Source organism: Gobio gobio (genome assembly GCF_949357685.1).
Source record: "Gobio gobio genome assembly, chromosome: 18".
Classification (NCBI taxonomy): domain Eukaryota; kingdom Metazoa; phylum Chordata; class Actinopteri; order Cypriniformes; family Gobionidae; genus Gobio; species Gobio gobio.
The window spans coordinates 34397358-34416047 of record NC_137111.1 but is presented as its reverse complement, the minus strand read 5'-3'; the positions used below and the strand labels follow the sequence as shown (position 1 = coordinate 34416047).

Below are 18690 nucleotides of genomic sequence, written 5' to 3'. Positions count from 1 at the left end.
TGTGTGGTGGTATGAGTCAGTTAAAGGACAGGGTTAGGTGTAAGGGAAGTGTCAACCGTGTAATTATAAATGTGTAAATTATAAACTACAGTAATGAATTACAGATTTAAGTACATGCAGGTAATTTTTTATGTAAGTACAATGTAAAGACATGTATGTACACAGTAAGTGCATTGTATCAAATTACATATTAGTTAAGGCCACCTAATATAAAGTGGGTCTGAATATTTGTATTGTGTATCATTTCCAACCAAGTGTATTTATGACGCATGTAAATGCAAACATAAAATGCTATGAAATGAGTCTTAGCAAGAAAAAGAAAAAAAATTGTTTTCAAAAAAGTGATTTTCATAACTTTGTTTTGACCACAAAATGAGTGGAAATGAGTAGAGCTTATTTTCAAAAATTACGTATGGCCAAAAGTGTCTATAGTTAAATGAACAAATAATGATCTGAACTCTGCCCTGACGATTGTAAGATGCAGCTTTAACTGCTGTGATATTGACAGACACAGGTTTGTTTGGCAAGTGTCAGTATGCTCTTATCAGGATCCTGTGCCTCACCTGCTGCACTCCTCTTCTTTGAAGCTCACTTCCTTTCCTTTCTCATGTCTGCTCCTTCTCCCCACAGGCATTACCATAGCCAGTGCTCTTATTGATACGTCTCAGCAGAGGGCCGGCGACTTCAAAGACAAGGGCTTGTGTCTAAAGAGCCGCAAACAGCATCACACGGTGCACCAGGGAACCTGCGTTTGAACCAGCCGACTGACCTCGCAGGAACGGCCGAAACACACTGATTCTGATCTTTTTTCTCCTCTCTCTCTTTCTCTCTCTCTCGTACTCTACCACTAGAAGGAGATAGTGTCGATGAGAGGAGAGCTCTTGAAGTGTAAATGACAAAGGAGGGTCGAGACATTAGTAGTCCGTGTGTTGCTCCTCCTGAATTCCACGCTCCATAGTGGAGCTCGTATTCCCTCAGTATTGATTGAACCTCTGTAGAGGACATCTGCATTTTGATTGCACCCACTGGGTTTCTGTTTTTCAACAGCGGCTTCTCAAAAGGGGAGGGAGTGTGTAGATGAAATTCACTCAGCCCCAAAATAGTAACAGGTTACAGGCAGAGTGAATCAGACATATGTAGAGGTGTCCTGAAAAATCCTGACTCTACTTTCAGGGTTTGTCCCATCATTTATTAAAATGTCTTTTGATGACTCTTTGATACAGTAATTATAGTTAGCCGAGGACTGTATTTGGTACATATGGTGCTTTGTAATACTCTGGGTGAGTGGAAAGGCAGAACCTGACTTTACCAAGTGCAACACGTTCAACATCTTTGTTGATACTGGAACAGCATTCCAATCAACCAATCAGATTTGAGGGACAAGTATAAAGTTTATGTCAAGTTTAGGCTTACACCCTTAAAAATAAAGGTGCCAGGAAGAACCAAAAAGGGGGTTTCACAGTGATGCCATAGAAGAACCATTTTTGGTTCCCCGAAGAACCGTTTTGTGAAAGGTTCTTTGAAGAACCTTTTTTTCTAACTATTTTTTAGTCTAAAGAACCTTTCTTTGGATATTAAAGGTTCTTCATGGAACCATACACCTCGCCAAAGAACCATTTAAGAACCATTATTTTTAAGAGTGTACAACCAGGGTTAGACTACATCACCTGTCATTTCTCTCTGATTTTAGGGATAACTTATGGGTAGGGTTAGGTTTAGGGGTAGGGATATGGTTAGCATTACATTTTCGAACAGGAACTACAAAATATGTTGACCCAGGAACGCGTCCAACTCGCAAGGAAGTGCATGTGGAACGTTGATTTTTAGAGATTAGATTGGATTTGCCTTGCAGAACTGACATTTGTATCTCCTAGTGGTCATAGACTTAAATTCAACAACTGAAAAAAACACATACATTTAAGTTTTTAATTCGAGATCTGAGGCTTTTAGTCCGTCTTTTAGCTTTGCGCTTGTCTGTATGCTAGTATGCTATAGTATATGCTTGATAAAATTCACTTTTAGCCAACGTACATGGTTTGGGGTCAGTAAGCTTTGTTTTATGAAATTAATACTTTTATTCAGCACGGATGCACTAAATGAATCAAACATGACAGTAAAGACATTTGTAATTTTACAAAACATTGCTGTTTCAAATAAATGCTGTTCTTTTGAACTTTCTATTCATCTGGAAATCCTGACCTTGAAAATAATCCACTAAAAATCCAGTTTCCACTAAACCACTGTTTCTTAAAAGCCAATTTGGCATATTAGAATGATTTGTGAAGAATCATGTGACACTGAAAACTGGAGTAATGATGCTGAAAGTTCTGCTTTTCCATCACATAAATACATTACATTTGAAATACTTTAAAATAGAAAACAGTTATTTTAAATTGTAATAATATGACACAATATTACAGCTTTTACTGTATTTTTGATCAAACAAATGCAGCCTTTAGTGAGCATAAGAAAATAATAAAAATAAAAAAATCTTACCAACTTTAGAAAGATAATGTACACATTTAAATTGTAGTCTTTCCGAGAAAACAAAGCAAATTGTTGTCCAATCAATCTTTCTAAAATGAAAACCATTCCCATGATCAAACACACACATGATGTTTTAATGGCACTTTTTAGGGGTATTAACCTACACATAGCTTGTAGTCGTGTGTGCATGAGATATAAAAAAAAGTGTTTAATCATCAATTCCACAGGGTTTTTTCAGCACCATATGATTGCAGACTGATCTGTGTTGCCAAGTCCGTGGTTTAAAAACACCCCCAAAAAACACCAAAACACCCCCCAGATGTACAAATCCAGTAGAGAATTCGGGCGCCTTATGGAAAAAATTGCATTGATTGGCTATTTTTGACTGGCTACTTTTGTTGCACAGACCTGGCAACCCTACTAATGCTACTGCAGTTCTGTACAGTTAGTTGACATAAAGTAATGCTGCATTTATCAGACAGAATGGTTGTATTGAAACATATTATGATCAATAGATGTGTGCCAGCAGAGAGTTAACAAGGTTAGCCACTGAATTGGAATAGTAGTTTTTTGGCCAAAATCATTGGTTTCTATTTTAAATGTCCGGTGTTTAGTCGCCAGACTAAAATTACATAATAAATATGTCCATTTCCTAACTCAGTGTTGTTCAATATGTTAATAAAGACAATGTTTTTTTGCCTGTATTTATAACTCTAATTGTGTATTGTCATAATGTTTTGAGTTGTTTGTCTCAGTCAAGACATGAAAAACTGTATAATTTCATGTCTTATTAATATTATAAAAATAGATTAATAGTTTGTTAAACTAAAATAGGCCCAAAAACATTCTCACATCCTTTATAATTTTTTTTTTCTTCATTATGTTTTCACAACCAAATGTGTCATTTTATTGAATCCTTTATCATTTTTGTTTTGTTGTATAAATGTATTGAATGATCCCAGTCTAAACTTGACAAAAAAATTGAAATTCTGTCATCGTTTACTCACCTTCACCCAAACCTGTGTCATTCTGTTGTAGAATGTTTTTAACTAAACGGTTCTGGTTCCCATTGACTTCCATTGCATGGTCAAAAAACATTTTTCAAAATATTGTCTTTTGTGTTGACAGAATTTCAATTTTAGGGGGAACATGGGAAACCTTGTATTCGTCTGTCCATAGAGACTCACTGATCAATTTTAGATTTTTGTTGATTCAGATTCAAACACGTGTATATAAATGACTCCCGTCCCACTTAAATCTAACAATCTATCACTCATTGGACTGTTGGCTCTTTTGCACTGTTCAAACATTCCATCCGGATGAAATGTTACTGCATTGCAGAAACAATATCATTGTGTTATCTCTCATGTCTCAAAGGCATTTGTTTTTGTTTATTTATTCTCATTTGCATACTTGAGTCATAACCTTTGTAAATTGTATAAATGTTCAGCAGTTTTCTGGTCTTACAGCGTTATGTAATAATTTACCTTATACATAATCAAGTTTGAACAAATGAAGAGCAGCCAAAGAAAGTTCATTATGCAGAAATAAACATTTTGATAAAGCTGTTGTGTTCTTTTCGAAACTGCTCTCTCTATGAGTAAAGTAGTCTCAGCTTCAGACGTCACACCCACGAACCATCAGTCTGAAGGTCTGGTTATGCGAGAGGAGTCGAGTAACTTTTACGCAGCTTTTAGAAGTGAAGATCTGTGTCATGAGACGCAGTGTGTGGCTAGCTGGGTCTTACAGGACAAACCATGTGGGTTGAATGCTTTTGGCAGTGTTTACCAACAATAATATACAAAGTAAGGGCTGAATATGAAATAAGATACATTTTATTGCGTTTAAAGTTACCCACTTTGCCCAGATTGTCTACTGATGAATCATCTATTCAATCTGTCTATAACCATCTATGTATTTGACTCACCAAATATTCTACCAAGTCCAGATGAGATTGAAAAGCTGTTCAAATATTATCTACATAAGCATGCTATAGTTGCTATATTGATAAAAAAAAAAAAAGGAAATCACATATGTTTGTAATTGGGTGCTGTTGCCACAGGTGTTAATCGGAACAGAGTATTCAGATTCATATATGACAGATTTAAATGAATTTTTTCAGTTTGCGGTACGATTGTGGACAGCTGTTCAAATGTTCTACTTGCCGATGCTGTTATCGGATCATTTGTCAATCGGGATAAATCCCAGCATGTTAAACATCAAAGAAACCCATCCAGTTTGAGCTTATTGACCCGCTTGCAGCCATCTGCTGTGTGTTATGTGGGTTGTAGTGGCGTTTGCTTAAGAAACAATATACAGTATGTTCTATTGTTTTGCAGTTCTTGCTGTTTCCCCCTGTATGACCATAATGAATGTAAAGATAAACACAGAGAAGTACTCTGGGAGTTATTATTAAGCACACTCAGAGTAAATTACAATGTTTTGTTTTAATTGCATTACTGAGATTTCAGCAGTCCAAATAGAACATACTCAAATTATGTGTTTGCATCTGCAAAAAGTATTTTCATGACTCCTGTGCTGTGGTTATTCTACGAAATTGAGTCATAAGGTGATTTGAAGTACATTTCCGTATAATTTTAAACACGTTAATGTATTTAAGTGTTAATAAGCTGCACTCTGCCATTTAAAAATGAATATTTTAATATTTGTTGAGATATAAGTATATGTTTACGAGTGGTGAAACTACAGCACACAGTGCTTCTGAGAAAGAATTTACTGTGGATATTTCCATTTTTCAATTATCAATTGTGTTCTATACACAATTATAGCAACTGAGATGTAAGATCATCCGCTAATGACCAACATAAACCATAAAGATAAAATACTAAAAAAAAAAGAGTAGACCTCATCAATGAAGAGTTCACATAAAAGATGATTATGATGGTTTATGGAATAGTTCATTATACTTTAAAAATGTGATGTATACCCTTAAACAGGCAATGTGGACCGCTGGATACATATTCTTTAGTATCTTGTAGGAGGCACGAGAAAGTATTTTTTTTATCCAGTATTGATGTCAATACCATATTAGAGTCTGTTCTGGAGTATGTGGATCATGTGACTTGGTTCAAATTTTCTGTGCTTGTTTTGTCAGTTTGACCTAAAGCCGGCATGTCCGCCAATAGCTGGACATTCTTTGTAGAAAGTAGGCATATATTAATGTTACTTATTTTTCTGCCAAAAAAAATGCAATTCACCTGCTAATATTAATTTTTAACATTGTCTTAAGATGTTGAAATAGAGCATTAAGGAATATGTTGCTCATGCTGTTATTTAAGGCATTTTGAAAAGTTTGTATCCCCTGAGATAAGTTGCCAGATTAGAGTATAAAAAAGGATTATCCACAGGATTGACAATGAATGGTGTGAAGATAAACTGGGCCTGCTGTACTGGTCACTGCATTATTTCGCATTCCTGGGTGATGGGTTGGTTGTGGGTTGTGGGTGGTGGGGTGCCCAGTAAAAATCTTGTTCCAGGGCCGGGGGCCTTAGACAAGATCCTTATAGGCCATCCTGACCTCAGGGCCCCCTGTACACAGTCCCCCTTCTCAATCAATGTATTTTGAGTTTTAAAAAAAAATTGCAAATGGTAATATTCAGATGTAAAACTGATATTATTACATTTAATTTACTACATCTTTGAGTTTCACACAGCTCATTTTTATGGTAGAACAGGGGTGTCCAACCCTGCTCCTGGAGGGCTACCGTCCTGCAGAGTTTAGCTCTAACTCTGATTAAACATACCTGAAAAATCTAACCAAAGTCTTCAGGATCACTTAGAAAGTTTTATGTTGTATCATCAATTGCATTAAATAATTGATTAAGGATCTAAATATAAAAATATAATATAAATATATGAAAAATAAATGAAAATAAAAGAAATGTATATGCCTCAATTCATACATACAACATATATTATATTTGCATCAAATAAATCACAGAAACATTAATGACTTTGGCCTTTTTTATACCCTAATAGGGCAACTGATCCTGGGATCATAAAATTGAAACTATATAAAATATTTCAAAAATTCCTTTGGATATGTTTTACTTAAGTCCAGATGTTATAAAAAGTGACATTAAATATTTTTTTGATGATCATTTTCCACTCTTGCCTGTTTTAGGGTTAACGGGTTTATAGCAAACCTGGGCACAACTTCAAGCGTTTGAAATGTCAACTAAAATGTATAGAAATAATTAAGACTAAATGATAGCTTTTATTTAATTGTAATCTGTTTTCATAGAAATGTGCATTTTGCTAATACAGCAAGGACAAAATGAATACACAGGGGTGGCCAAAAAACATAAAAAAACATAAAAAATAAGTTTAAAAAATGTTGGTTTATTTACTTATATATTTAAAAAATGTCTGTATTAAGATAAAGTCAGTATTTACACTACTTGTTCAGTGGGGAGAACAAGTATTTGATACACTGCCGATTTCGCAGGTTTTACTACTTACAAAGCATGTAGAAGTCTGTAATTTGTATCATAGGTACACTTCAACTGTGAGAGATGGAATCTAGAAATCCAGAAAATCACATTGTATGATTTTTAAATAATTAATTTGCATTTTATTGCATGACATAAATATTTGATCACCTACCAACCAGTAAGGATTCCGGCTCTCACAGAAGCCCTCCTGTTCTCCACTCATTACCTGTATTAACATTGCACCTGTTTAAACTCGTTACCTGTATAAAAGACATCTGTCCACACACTCAATCAAACCAACCTCTCCACAATGGTCAAGACCAGAGACCTGTGTAAGGACATCAGGGATAAAATTGTTGACCTGCACATGGCTGGGATGGGCTACAGGACAATAGGCTAGCAGCTTGGTGAGAAGGCAACAACTGTTGGTGCAATTATTAGAAAATGGAAGAAGTTCAAGGTGACCGTCAATCTCCCTCAGTCTGGGGCACCATGCAAGATCTCACCTCGTGGGGCATCAGTGATCATGAGGAAGGTGAGGGATCAGCCCAGAACTACATGGCAGGACCTGGTCAATGACCTGAAGAGAGCTGGGACCACAGTCTCAAAGAAAACCATTAGTAACACACTACGCCGTCATGGATTAAAATCTTGCAGCGCACGCAAGGTCCGCCTACTCAAGCCAGCGCATTTCCAGGCCCGTCTGAAGTTTGCCAATGACCATCTGGATGATCCAGAGGAGGAATGGGAGAAGGTCATGTGATCTGCTGAGACAAAAATAGAGCTTTTTGGTCTAAACTCCACTTGCCATGTTTGGAGGAAGAAGAAGGATGAGTACAACCCCAAGAACACCATTCCAACCGTGAAGCATGGAGGTGGAAACATCATTCTTAGGGGATGCTTTTCTGCAAAGGGGACGGGACGACAGCCCCGTATTGAGGGGAGGATGGATGGGGCCATGTATCGCGAGATCTTGGCCAACAACCTCCTTCCCTCAGTAAGAGCATTGAAGATGGGTCGTGGCTGGGTCTTCCAGCATGAAAACGACCCGAAACACACAAAGGAGTGGCTCCGTAAGAAGCATCTCAAGGTCCTGGAGTGGCCTAGCCAGTCTCCAAACCTGAACCCAATAGAAAATCTTTGGAGGAAGCTGAAGGTCCGTATTGCCCAGCGACAGCCCCGAAACCTGAAGGATCTGGAGAAGGTCTGTATGGAGGAGTGGGCCAAAATCCCTGCTGCAGTGTGTGCAAACCTGGTCAAGAACTACAGGAAACGTGTGATCTCTGTAATTGCAAACAAAGGTTTCTGTTCCAAATATTAAGTTCTGCTTTTCTGATGTATCACATACTTATGGCATGCAATAAAATGCAAATTAATTACTTAAAAATCATAGAATGTGATTTTCTGGATTTTGTTTTAGATTCCGTCACTCACAGTTGAAGTGTACCTATGCTAAAAAATTACAGACTTCTACATGCTTTGTAAGTGGGCAAACCTGCAAAATCGGCAGTGTATCAAATACTTGTTCTCCCCACTGTATAAGAGGGAAACAAATGGCACTTTTTTTGTAAAATATGGTTGGTTTTGTCTCACATGGCATCATGAACTCATCATTATTAACTCTCCTCTGCCCATTGTGTTTGAATAGCAGTGGTCAGAACGCCTCTCATCTAGAGACTGATGTCTAGGCCGACCTTAATCTTTACACCATTATGTTCTATTTATGTCTGGTAATTGTCATCTGAAGTGAATGATCAATCACGGTGCAGTTGGACTACAAAGCCTGCAGTTGTTTTAGGGTCACATGTACCCACGTTGTGAGAAGAATGACTCTCCTGTTGGGCCGGCTGTTCACAGCTGCCCACGTCAGCGCTGACAAAGACACCGCTCTCTGTTCACCAGGCCACAACCACAATGTGCCATTATGGTAAATGGATTATTGTGTCAGTGATGAAGTCACATCAGTCCGAGTCATCAGGTTGTTAATGTGAGTCATGATGATCCGTTTGGTTTTTTAGTGTTCAGATGATTATATAGAGTGAGTAAAAGAATGAGAAAGCTACTCGGGATGATTATCACGCATCCTTATTGCAAATGAAGTCGGAATAGCATAGCCATTCCGGCATTCAGTTAATTAGTCTTTATGCCTCTGTGCATATACTGCCCACAACTGATGGAGCAAGAGAAAAGGTTTTGAAAATAATACTCTGCAGTCAACACACTTCCAGATGTGTATCAGTGAGTAAAATCTGTTCCACAAATTTCAGTTCCCAGGAATGGCTTTTTCATTTGAACATAGAAGGTGGTGGTAATGTTTGTCTTGTAATTCAAACTAGGCAAAGACGCGCAGCAGCAGGGGTGGACGTAAAGGTGCTGTAAGCGATTTCTTTATGGAATGGCATGCAGAAAACGATCCTAATCCCAGAAATGTATCGCTGAAATAACTGCCCTGAGATATCACTCAATCTCTGTGACAGCCCTGGTGTGTGTAAGCAGTAAAATAAACAGTGGCCACAAACCGGGGTCAGATTCTTTGTTTAGCCAATCAGAACGCTTTTTGAGGTTCTTTCTGCCTGTCAATCAGTTTTCTCATTCTCAGTCGGCAGTCCATACATGGGAAAACAGAAGCCATGAGTAGGCTAACAGAGCAACAGTGCCTTTTAAGTGATTTTTAACTCTTTCCCTAAGGGAAAGTGATTTTTAAGTTGCCAGTCACAGCTGGCACTTCTGATATTTTTTTTCCAAAAATGTCATGGCCTCCAGAATATTTTGTTGTATGAATATCTGAACATTAAATATTTCAAAAGAAATAACAGAGTCTCTGCTTTCAAAATAATAATAAACAAACAAAAAAATATTCTAGGTTAATGCATTTTGTTTTAAAACTTGAATGGGTAAGTTTCATAAAGCAACATTTTGAACAAAAAGCTGAGATTTTCTTTTCATAGACTTCAACTTCAACATAAGCAATGTTTTTATCACTTGTTTCTGCTCCTTTTTTGCCTGCTATTACATTTCATTTCATTTCTTTATTTATTTAAAAGAGGACAATGTACATTGATCAACATTATGTATCAACATAATGTAAATGTACCCGAGTTAGCTCAAAAGTGCTAATTTTCATCGGCAGTCCTCCAGCCAGATGTAAAGAATGGCAACCTTAAAAATAATCACAATTATAAAATCACAAAATAAAATTGCATACTACACATTATGGTTAGCAAATACAATGAATATAAAATAGTTATATAATATATAAATACACAGAAGGAATTAGTGCCGACAGGTTTGATTTTTGAATGAAGAGAATGACAAAGACTCTCTGATGGTTTCCAGTACTGTGTTCCATTGCTGACCTGCCCTTACGGAGAAAACAGCCTGACCAAAAGCAGTTTTTCTCCGGGGGATAATACAATCTTCCCTCACTGCTCCTCTTGTTACCCTAACCTCACTTGATCTAAACTGTATAAAGTCACATAGTGGAGGAGGTGCTAAACCACGTCTGATTTTATAAATTAAACAGATGTTGTTGAATTTAATAAGATTATCCCAAGTAAGTATCTGATATTTACTTAGAATACTACAGTGGTGGTAGTGGTATGGTTTTTTATCCAGTATTTTTATTGCTTGTTTATATAGGGTTTCTAATGGTTTTATCGTTGTAGAATGCGTATTGGACCAACTACTGGGATAAAATCATGGAAAAGAAATATAATTTCGCAGCTTCTGTCGAAAGGGAGTCTCTAATGAATCTAAAGTTTACTAAACTGAATTTAATCCTATTACTAATTTTTTTAATGTGGGTTTTGAAATTGAGATTTGAATCTATATATAATCCTAAATATTTGAATTCTGTGACGACCTGTACTCTTTCTCCAGATACAAAAATTTCAGGTTTTATAATTATATTATTTTTTGACATAGTGGCCCCTACCATATAATCTGTCAATGGCGGGGAAGCGTTGTCTCATAAATGACGGAAAATTCCATCAATAGCTGAGAAAGAGTTAACAATAACAAAAGACAGCCTTCCTGTGAGCTATGAGGTTGTTAATCGATAGCATTTGCTTCTGTTGAAGCCAGCAACCCACATTATTTCAACATATTTTTTTAAATAATCCTGTTTAACATCGGAATTTGTGGTGGAAAAAAAACCTACAGTACCCAAGATGCTGTACAGAAAATTCCACCAATCAGAAAATTGAAACAAGCAAAACAAGCCAAAAGATCTCTTTAGCCCCGCTCACTCCCATGAAGTCTCCCTACACTCTCAAAATACGTCAATATATGTAAAATATCTTATTCAGGACAGTACTAAATAAAAAAACAACATGCATTTTGTATGATCCCTCTTATTTAGTTAAAATTATTCCCATTTTCACAGATTCTGCAAGCGGTTCACATACTTTTTCATGCCACTGTATATATATAACAACATTTTTAAATGCGTAGTTTTATATTTCTCCATTGTTTTTAACTCAATTAAGGTGTTCTCAATGTTTCATGGGATTGTAGTTCTTTCCCTCACTAAAGCTGTTAAGTCTTGTACCTTTGTATTTTTGTCTGATTTTGAAATACTATTTTGCTTCCAGTCAAAGTTTTTAATGATTCACCTCGTAGCAGATTGGTTTGGTTCATGGCTTATAACGCTTTAACAGAGACTTTTTTTAAAATCCCTATATGGGAGAAATTATTTGGGAAAAAAAGGAGAAAAGTGGGCACTGTTGCACTCCATTTGCTTGGCACGATTCTCTGATTGGTAATAAAAATCACGGGTAATGTAATTTATTTTTGCCTGGAAATTCTGCTGTTGAATGCAATTATTTAAAAAATAATGTGGGCAGATATTTCAGCAAAAGCATATAGATTAACCTCTTAGCCCACAGGTATATTTTTAAAGGTTTATACGTTATCGTAAAAAGAAAATGAATGAGATTTTTACTTCCAGAACCCGATTGTTGCATTCTTATAAACTTGGAGCAGTTTTCATGAGTTTGGAGCATGCAAAATGTGTGCTAAATGGGAAGACAGAGGGAAATGAGGGAAGAGGAGTGTGAACATCGGTAAAGCTTTTTAGCGCCAGAGGAAGCAGACCGCTTCAAAGGTGTCCAGCTTCTGATTGACAGGTAAAATACCATGGTTACGTCAAAGCGGTGGAGCTGTAGAAAGAAGGGGCGTGTTTAGATCAATTGTTAAATCTAGTGCAAGTTCTAGAATGGCTTGCATCTTTTAAAGACCCTTTAAAATGAATGTTTACATAGCAAAAGTTTCACTTTAGTCCTTCAGGATCTTCAGCAAAATAAACCCAAACTCTTCTGGTTGAGTGCTGAGACCTGCACACTCAAATACACACTCAACCATTTCAGACCTCTCTAAACAAACAATCAAAGAAACGCAGCAATCTTCTGCATACATATTGTCCTTGGCATTTCGAGACTCAAAGTTTGCCTCAAGACACTGATCAGACTTGCATGAGACGGGTGTTCATTATTGGATGGTTATGGATGCGGTGTTAGGGGCTGCCATGTTAAAGATAGCTGTTCTCCCCTGCCGATGTGTGTAAGGACCCCACATGCCTGAGGCTCCTGAGCTTGGCCCCTGACACCACACAGCATGAGCCAATATGAGCCATGCTGCCAGCTCTCGCCATGCTAATGTGATAGTGTTATACATATTACATCCCATGAAATGGTGCACACGAAAAGTCTGTGTAAATATGATCTAATTCGTGCATGTCGTTCATTACTTGGAAATTTCAAGAGCTTAATTTTCATATCATCAGTCTAAATAACAGACTGTATCATTTTAATAACTAAAATGAAATTTCTTTCAAAATTCAAGGCATTAATTTATAATGAATGCTAATTATGTATGTTTGATTAACTGGTTGTACAATTTTATTACACATTTGGACATTGTAATGTGAAGTATGATGGCTATGTACTTAACAGAAACCTGCGGTGCTTTACATCAGCATGTTCCACATAACATTTCATGTCTTTTTTATCAAGTGCATTCTAGAAAGTCAGTTTATACGGCCTATAATTAAGAGCACAGTAGGTTTATGATTGCTTTATTTCAGGATGTGAAGTTGTATGACGTTTCATTGTGTTGACCGCTTTCTATACTCACTTGTATCAGTGTAATTGACATAAAACTCAGAGGCGTCATGCTGATCCACATCAAGAGATGGCTGTGCATCATCTAACACCATTGTGATATCAGTACTTAAAGGTGCAGTGTGAAGAATTTATGAGGATCTATTGACAGAAATGCAATATAATATATATAACTATGTTTTCATTGGTGCATAAAGACTTTACATAATTTTATTACCTTAGAATGAGCCATTTCTATCTACATATACCCTTACAGTAAAGGCAACCTTTTGTGCCGTCATGTTTCTACAGTAGCCCTAAGTGGACAAACTGCTCAACAGAACACTAGCTACTCTCTGCGGCCTCAGACGACGACGTCTTTGTTCTGTGTCAGCCACCGTAGCTTTGAAAGGGAGGGGTGAGTGGTGGGGTGGTTGTAATTTGCAACCTCACCACTAGATGCCGCTAAAATTTACACAGTGCACCTTAAAAACAAACGAATAGTGGTGCAAACCCTATAGCAGGGCTGTCCAATGTCAGTTATGGAGGGCCACTGTCCTGCAGAGTTTAGCTCCAACTTGCCTCAACACACCCGTCTGTAAGTTTCTAGTATGCCTAATAAGACCTTGATTAGCTGCTTTAGGTGTGTTTAATTGGGGTTGGAGATAAACTCTTCAGGACAGTGGCCCTCCAGGACCGACATTGGACACCCCTGCCCTATAGCTAAAGAAGGAGAGTTATGTGCAACAAACTTTCATATTCTGTAAACAGTGCTGGGTAGATTACTTACAAATTGTAGTCTGTTAATGATTCTAAATGAAATGACAAAAATTGTAGTTCGTAACGTATCCCATTATACAAATTTTAGGTAATATGAGACTACTTTTTGATTACTTTTAGATTACTTTTGACCCAAAAGAAAACATCAGCTAACCTAGCTATATTTATAGTTGATGTGCTATTCCATTTTAATGTCCGAATGTTTGTGTGAAGAAGAAAAAAACAAAAAACTGTTAGATATCAATCTGCATATGCGATTAACATATTTCATTTTAAAATACTTGTAATCAGACTAGTTTTTTTTTATTGATTACATGATTACCTATTATTCACACAATGGCAAACCATTTATAACTTATTGATTTTCTCCTGTCTCAAGGTAATTATTTGTTTATATGCGTTCAGAAGTGTTATTGTAGTTTTATTTATAATATTCATAAATATTTTTAATTCGTTTTTACTTTTATGTTTTCATTTTAATATTTATACAAAGCTTTAATTTATTTTGATTGCAGTTTTAGTAACTTGAGTACTTTAACTCCTACCGTAACCCTTCCAATGCAACATTCTATTTATTTTTTATTTCAATAGTGTTTTAAATAGTAATTTTAATTAACAATTAAAGCTGCTAGCAGCGATGAAAGGGCCCTCGCACATGCACCGCCACTCGGTGGCCTCAGGAAAAAAGTGAATAGTGGGCGACATGCATTTAAGCGGGTCAATATAGGAGAAATATGGCAAACTCACTTCATTGTGCCACACTTCCTTCTGCCAGCAGGTGGCACTTCGACTATAACTGAATATTGCCATGTAGTCTTCAGGTCAGGACTATTATCAAACATGTGAAGTTTGAGGCAGATCGGACATTGTATACCTGAGTTACAACAACTTCCTGTTTAATACCGTAAATCACATACAGTAGCACGTATCCACGTGTTGCAAGATTTATTGTGTTTCTAGCATGTTTGGGATTTCATGGCATATTTAAAAGTGTTTCTGGGAGTGAATTATAGTATAAAGCATGCCATTTCCTGTTGCCAGCAGGTGGCGCTATGACTTACTGAATATTTGCATGTAGATGGGTTTAGGTCAGGACTCTTATCAAACATGTGAAGTTTGGGGCAGAACGGACATTGTATGCCTGACTTACTACAGCTTCCTGTGTCATGGCGAAACATCAGACTTTGTCAGGCCGCCACGGTCACGCCCTTCAGGGAAAACTCAAGATCTTCACAATATAACATCACCAAGGCCTATAGATTAGACTGACCAAATAGGATGTTGTTTTGGTTACATCTCAATGAGGAGTTCATCACAGTGTTAAACATGCCATTTCCTGTTGCCCACAGGTGGCGCTATGACTGTCACTGAATATTGGCATGTTGATGTCTTTAGGCAAGGACTCTAATAAAACATGTGAAGTTTGGGGCAGATCGGACATTTGTATGTTCCAGTTAAAACAACTTCCTGTTTCATGGCAAAACATCAGATTTTTTGCGAGGCTGCCACGGACACACCCTTCAGTGAAAACTGAAGATCTTCGCAATTTAACGTTGCAAAGGCCTTTAGATTAGACTGACCAAATATGATGTTGATCTGATTAAATCTCTATGCGGAGTTGATTAAAGTACAACATCTGGAAATGGGAAAATTTGCAACAATTTAGTAAAGAAAAATCAAAATATCTCACTTCCTGTTGGTTTTTCAGATTTCGTACCAGGGAACTTTTTTGTAGGTATTGGGCTGTTACATGTGTCTACCGACTTTCATACATGTACGTGAAACGTAGTGGGAGGGGCACTTAGTTGAAATTTTGTAGGTGGCGCTATGGAGCCATTTTGCCACGCCTAATTCTGAAACTCATATGTAGATGTCTTCAGGCCAGGACTCTTATCAAACATATGAAGTTTGTGGCAGGTTGGACATTGTATGCCTGACTTACAACAACTTCCTGTTTCATGGCAAAACATCAGATTTTGTGAGGCCGCCACGGACACGCCCTTCAGGGAAAACTCAAGATCTTCGCAATTTTACGTTGCAAAGGCCTTTAGATTAGACTGACCAAATATGATGTTGATCTGATTAAATCTCTATGCGGAGTTGATTAAAGTACAACATCTGGAAATGGGAAAATTTGCAACAATTTAGTAAAGAAAAATCAAAATATCTCACTTCCTGTTGGTTTTCAGATTTTGTACCAGGAGACTTTTTTGTAGGTATTGGGCTGTTACATGTGTCTACCGACTTTCATACCTGTACGTGAAACGTAGCGGGAGGGGCACTTAGTTGAAATGTTGTAGGTGGCGCTATGGAGCCATTTTGCCACGCCTAATTCTGAAACTCATATATAGATGTCTTCAGGCCAGGACTCTTATCAAACATATGAAGTTTGTGGCAGGTTGGACATTGTATGCCTGACTTACAACAGCTTCCTGTGTCATGGCGAAACATCAGACTTTGTCAGGCCGCCACGGTCACGCCCTTCAGGGAAAACTCAAGATCTTCACAATATAACATTACCAAGGCCTTTAGATTAGACTGACCAAATATGATGTTGATCTGGTTACATCTCAAGGAGGAGTTCATCACAGCGTAAAACATGTAATTTCCTGTTGCCCACAGGTGGCGCTATGACTGTCACTGAATATTGGCATATTGATGTCTTCAGGCAAGGACTCTAATAAAACATGTGAAGTTTGGGGCAGATCAGACATTGTATGTCCGAGTTACAACAACTTCCTGTTTCATGGCGAAACATCAGATTTTGCAAGGCCGCCACGGACACGCCCTTCAGGGAAAACTCAAGATCTTCGCAATTTAACGTCGCAAAGGCCTTAAGATTAGACTGACCAAATATGATGTTGATCTGATTAAATCTCTAGGAGGAGTTCGTTAAAGTACAACGTCTGGAAATGGCACATTTTGCAACAAAAAATTAAAAATATCTGACTTCCTGTTGGTTTTCAAATTTTGCAAGTAGAGACTTTTTTGTAGGTATTGGGCTGTTACATGTGTATACCGAATTTCATAGCTGTACGTGAAACGTAGCGGGAGGGGCACTACGTTAGGTGGCGCTGTCGAGCCATTTTGCCACGCCTAATTCTGAATACCATAACAGACGTAAATTTTCGCCAATTTGGACGAGTGTGGAAAGTTTTGTGAGTTTTCGAGCGTGTTTAGGCCCCCAAAAAAGCGATTCATTTGGGAGAAGAAGAAGAAGAAGAATCTTTCGAAATCCAATAGGGTCCTCACACCATCGGTGCTCGGGCCCTAATAACAACACTTGTGTTCAGATGTTTGGACCTGTAGTTGTTTGTTTTGACATTTTAGGTTTTACTGAACTGTGCAAGTAAAAGAAAAAGAAAAATGCAGGTTTGGCAAGTCAAGTTCAACACAATAATTATTTTTTGAGAGTACAAAAAAAATTAAACCTCACATTAAGAATGTTGCTAGTTGATAAAATTTACTTGCATGGGTAATTTTGCAATATTAGTGGCAAATCAGTTGGTCATTATGTGGGTAGTGCGTGAGTGGCTGGGAATACATTGAACCTCAAGGCCAATGTGTCATCTTTACTCAAGCTGATCATTAAACTGCACCAAAATCTGAAATTTTCTGAAAAATTCAAGTCTGTTAGCCTGCTCTTTTTTTGGTCAATATTAAAAAAGCCAGCACAGAGTTCACTGTCATGTTGTTTATTCATTTCTCATGACATTACAATGACATTGCAGCTCACTGCTCTTCTTTGGTGTTGAAGGTTACTTGCTGCTTTTCTTCCACTTGTGCAGACCCAGCAATGGTGTATTTCAGATTGTGCCAGCTAATGTAGTCACCAAGTTTGTATTTGATCTTTGCCTCAATGTAGGTCTTAATCTGACGGGGGGTAAGGACTTGTTTGTGCACGTGCACATCCGATATAAAACCTGTGAAGACATTGGCTTGCTGGAACCCTCCATCATATTGTGTCTGAAACTGGCCGAGTGTTATGACAGGCGCTCCTTTAAAAGGTACCTTAGTGGCCACCACCTTCTTAATGCTGCCAACTTCATTCACAAACATCTGTGCAAGACCACTCTTGGCATCCCAGGTCACACACACCGAGTTCCACTGATTTAGATTAAATGTCAACCCTCTGAATTGAACAGGGACGCTATGAATGAACAACTGGTATTGTTTGAGGTCAGCTGACCAAGATAAAGAAAAGTCTTGAGGGTGGGACGGTGTGGCCAGAGAAAACAGAGATGGGCTGGCGGTCACTTGGTCAGAGTAGAATCGCAAACACACGGTGGCTGCTGACAGATCCATGGATTCGTTCGGGTGGAGCTTCACCCAGCTGCTGGTGGTCAGCTCTGGGAATGTGATGACCTTCTCCCTCAAACATTTTTGGTCCGTTTTCGGCTCTGATGTTCAAATAATACAATGTTATACACTTAATACAATAATGTATTTAAAATAATGTAAACCCACACTGGTTGACCCATGTATACTACAGTAGTTGTTTAAAGAACAAATATGCAGAGGCAAAAACATGATGAAATGATGAAAGCAGTCTAAATTAATTTTCATTCCCCAGAGATATTAATTAGATGACCTCTGCATTTCAAAAAACCTATTGTTAGTATTACATTGCTTGTACTTACGGGACAACGCCAGACCACAACAGACAATATTGAAAACGTATGAAGCGAGACTCTTCATGGTCCTCTCGTGTCGAGTCAAGCTTGAGAAAGATAACCGAGCTCTTCACTCTGCTCTTTTTATATATACACGGCATGTTAGTGCTGATTCGGCAGTTTGGTCACAAGTGTAGATAAGGAGAGGGGCCGCACAATTAGCCCAAACAATTATATTGCAATTGCAATCTGGGATAT

General features: G+C 37.6%; 2 protein-coding genes and 1 long non-coding RNA gene across 3 annotated transcripts in view; 2 read left to right on the top strand and 1 right to left on the bottom strand.

The window, feature by feature from the left end:
* atrnl1a (attractin-like 1a) overlaps window positions 1-4041 on the top strand; it is a 351306-nt gene extending 347265 nt beyond the window's left edge. The window contains exon 30 of the mRNA XM_079843147.1: window positions 631-4041. Within this exon, the coding sequence (XP_079699273.1) occupies window positions 631-755 (125 nt within the window). The 3' untranslated portion in view covers window positions 756-4041. The remainder of the gene's footprint in view (window positions 1-630) is intronic.
* The window catches only part of LOC307142248, a 673051-nt gene that overhangs the window by 525560 nt on the left and 128801 nt on the right, over window positions 1-18690 (top strand). The gene's annotated exons all lie outside the window — the stretch shown is intronic.
* On the bottom strand, window positions 17552-18517 carry apcs (amyloid P component, serum; the record flags this gene model as incomplete). Its single annotated transcript, XM_079842054.1, has 2 exons — window positions 17552-18219; window positions 18460-18517. The coding sequence occupies 2 exons, from the start codon at window positions 18515-18517 to the stop codon at window positions 17552-17554; spliced, it is 726 nt and encodes a 241-aa protein (XP_079698180.1).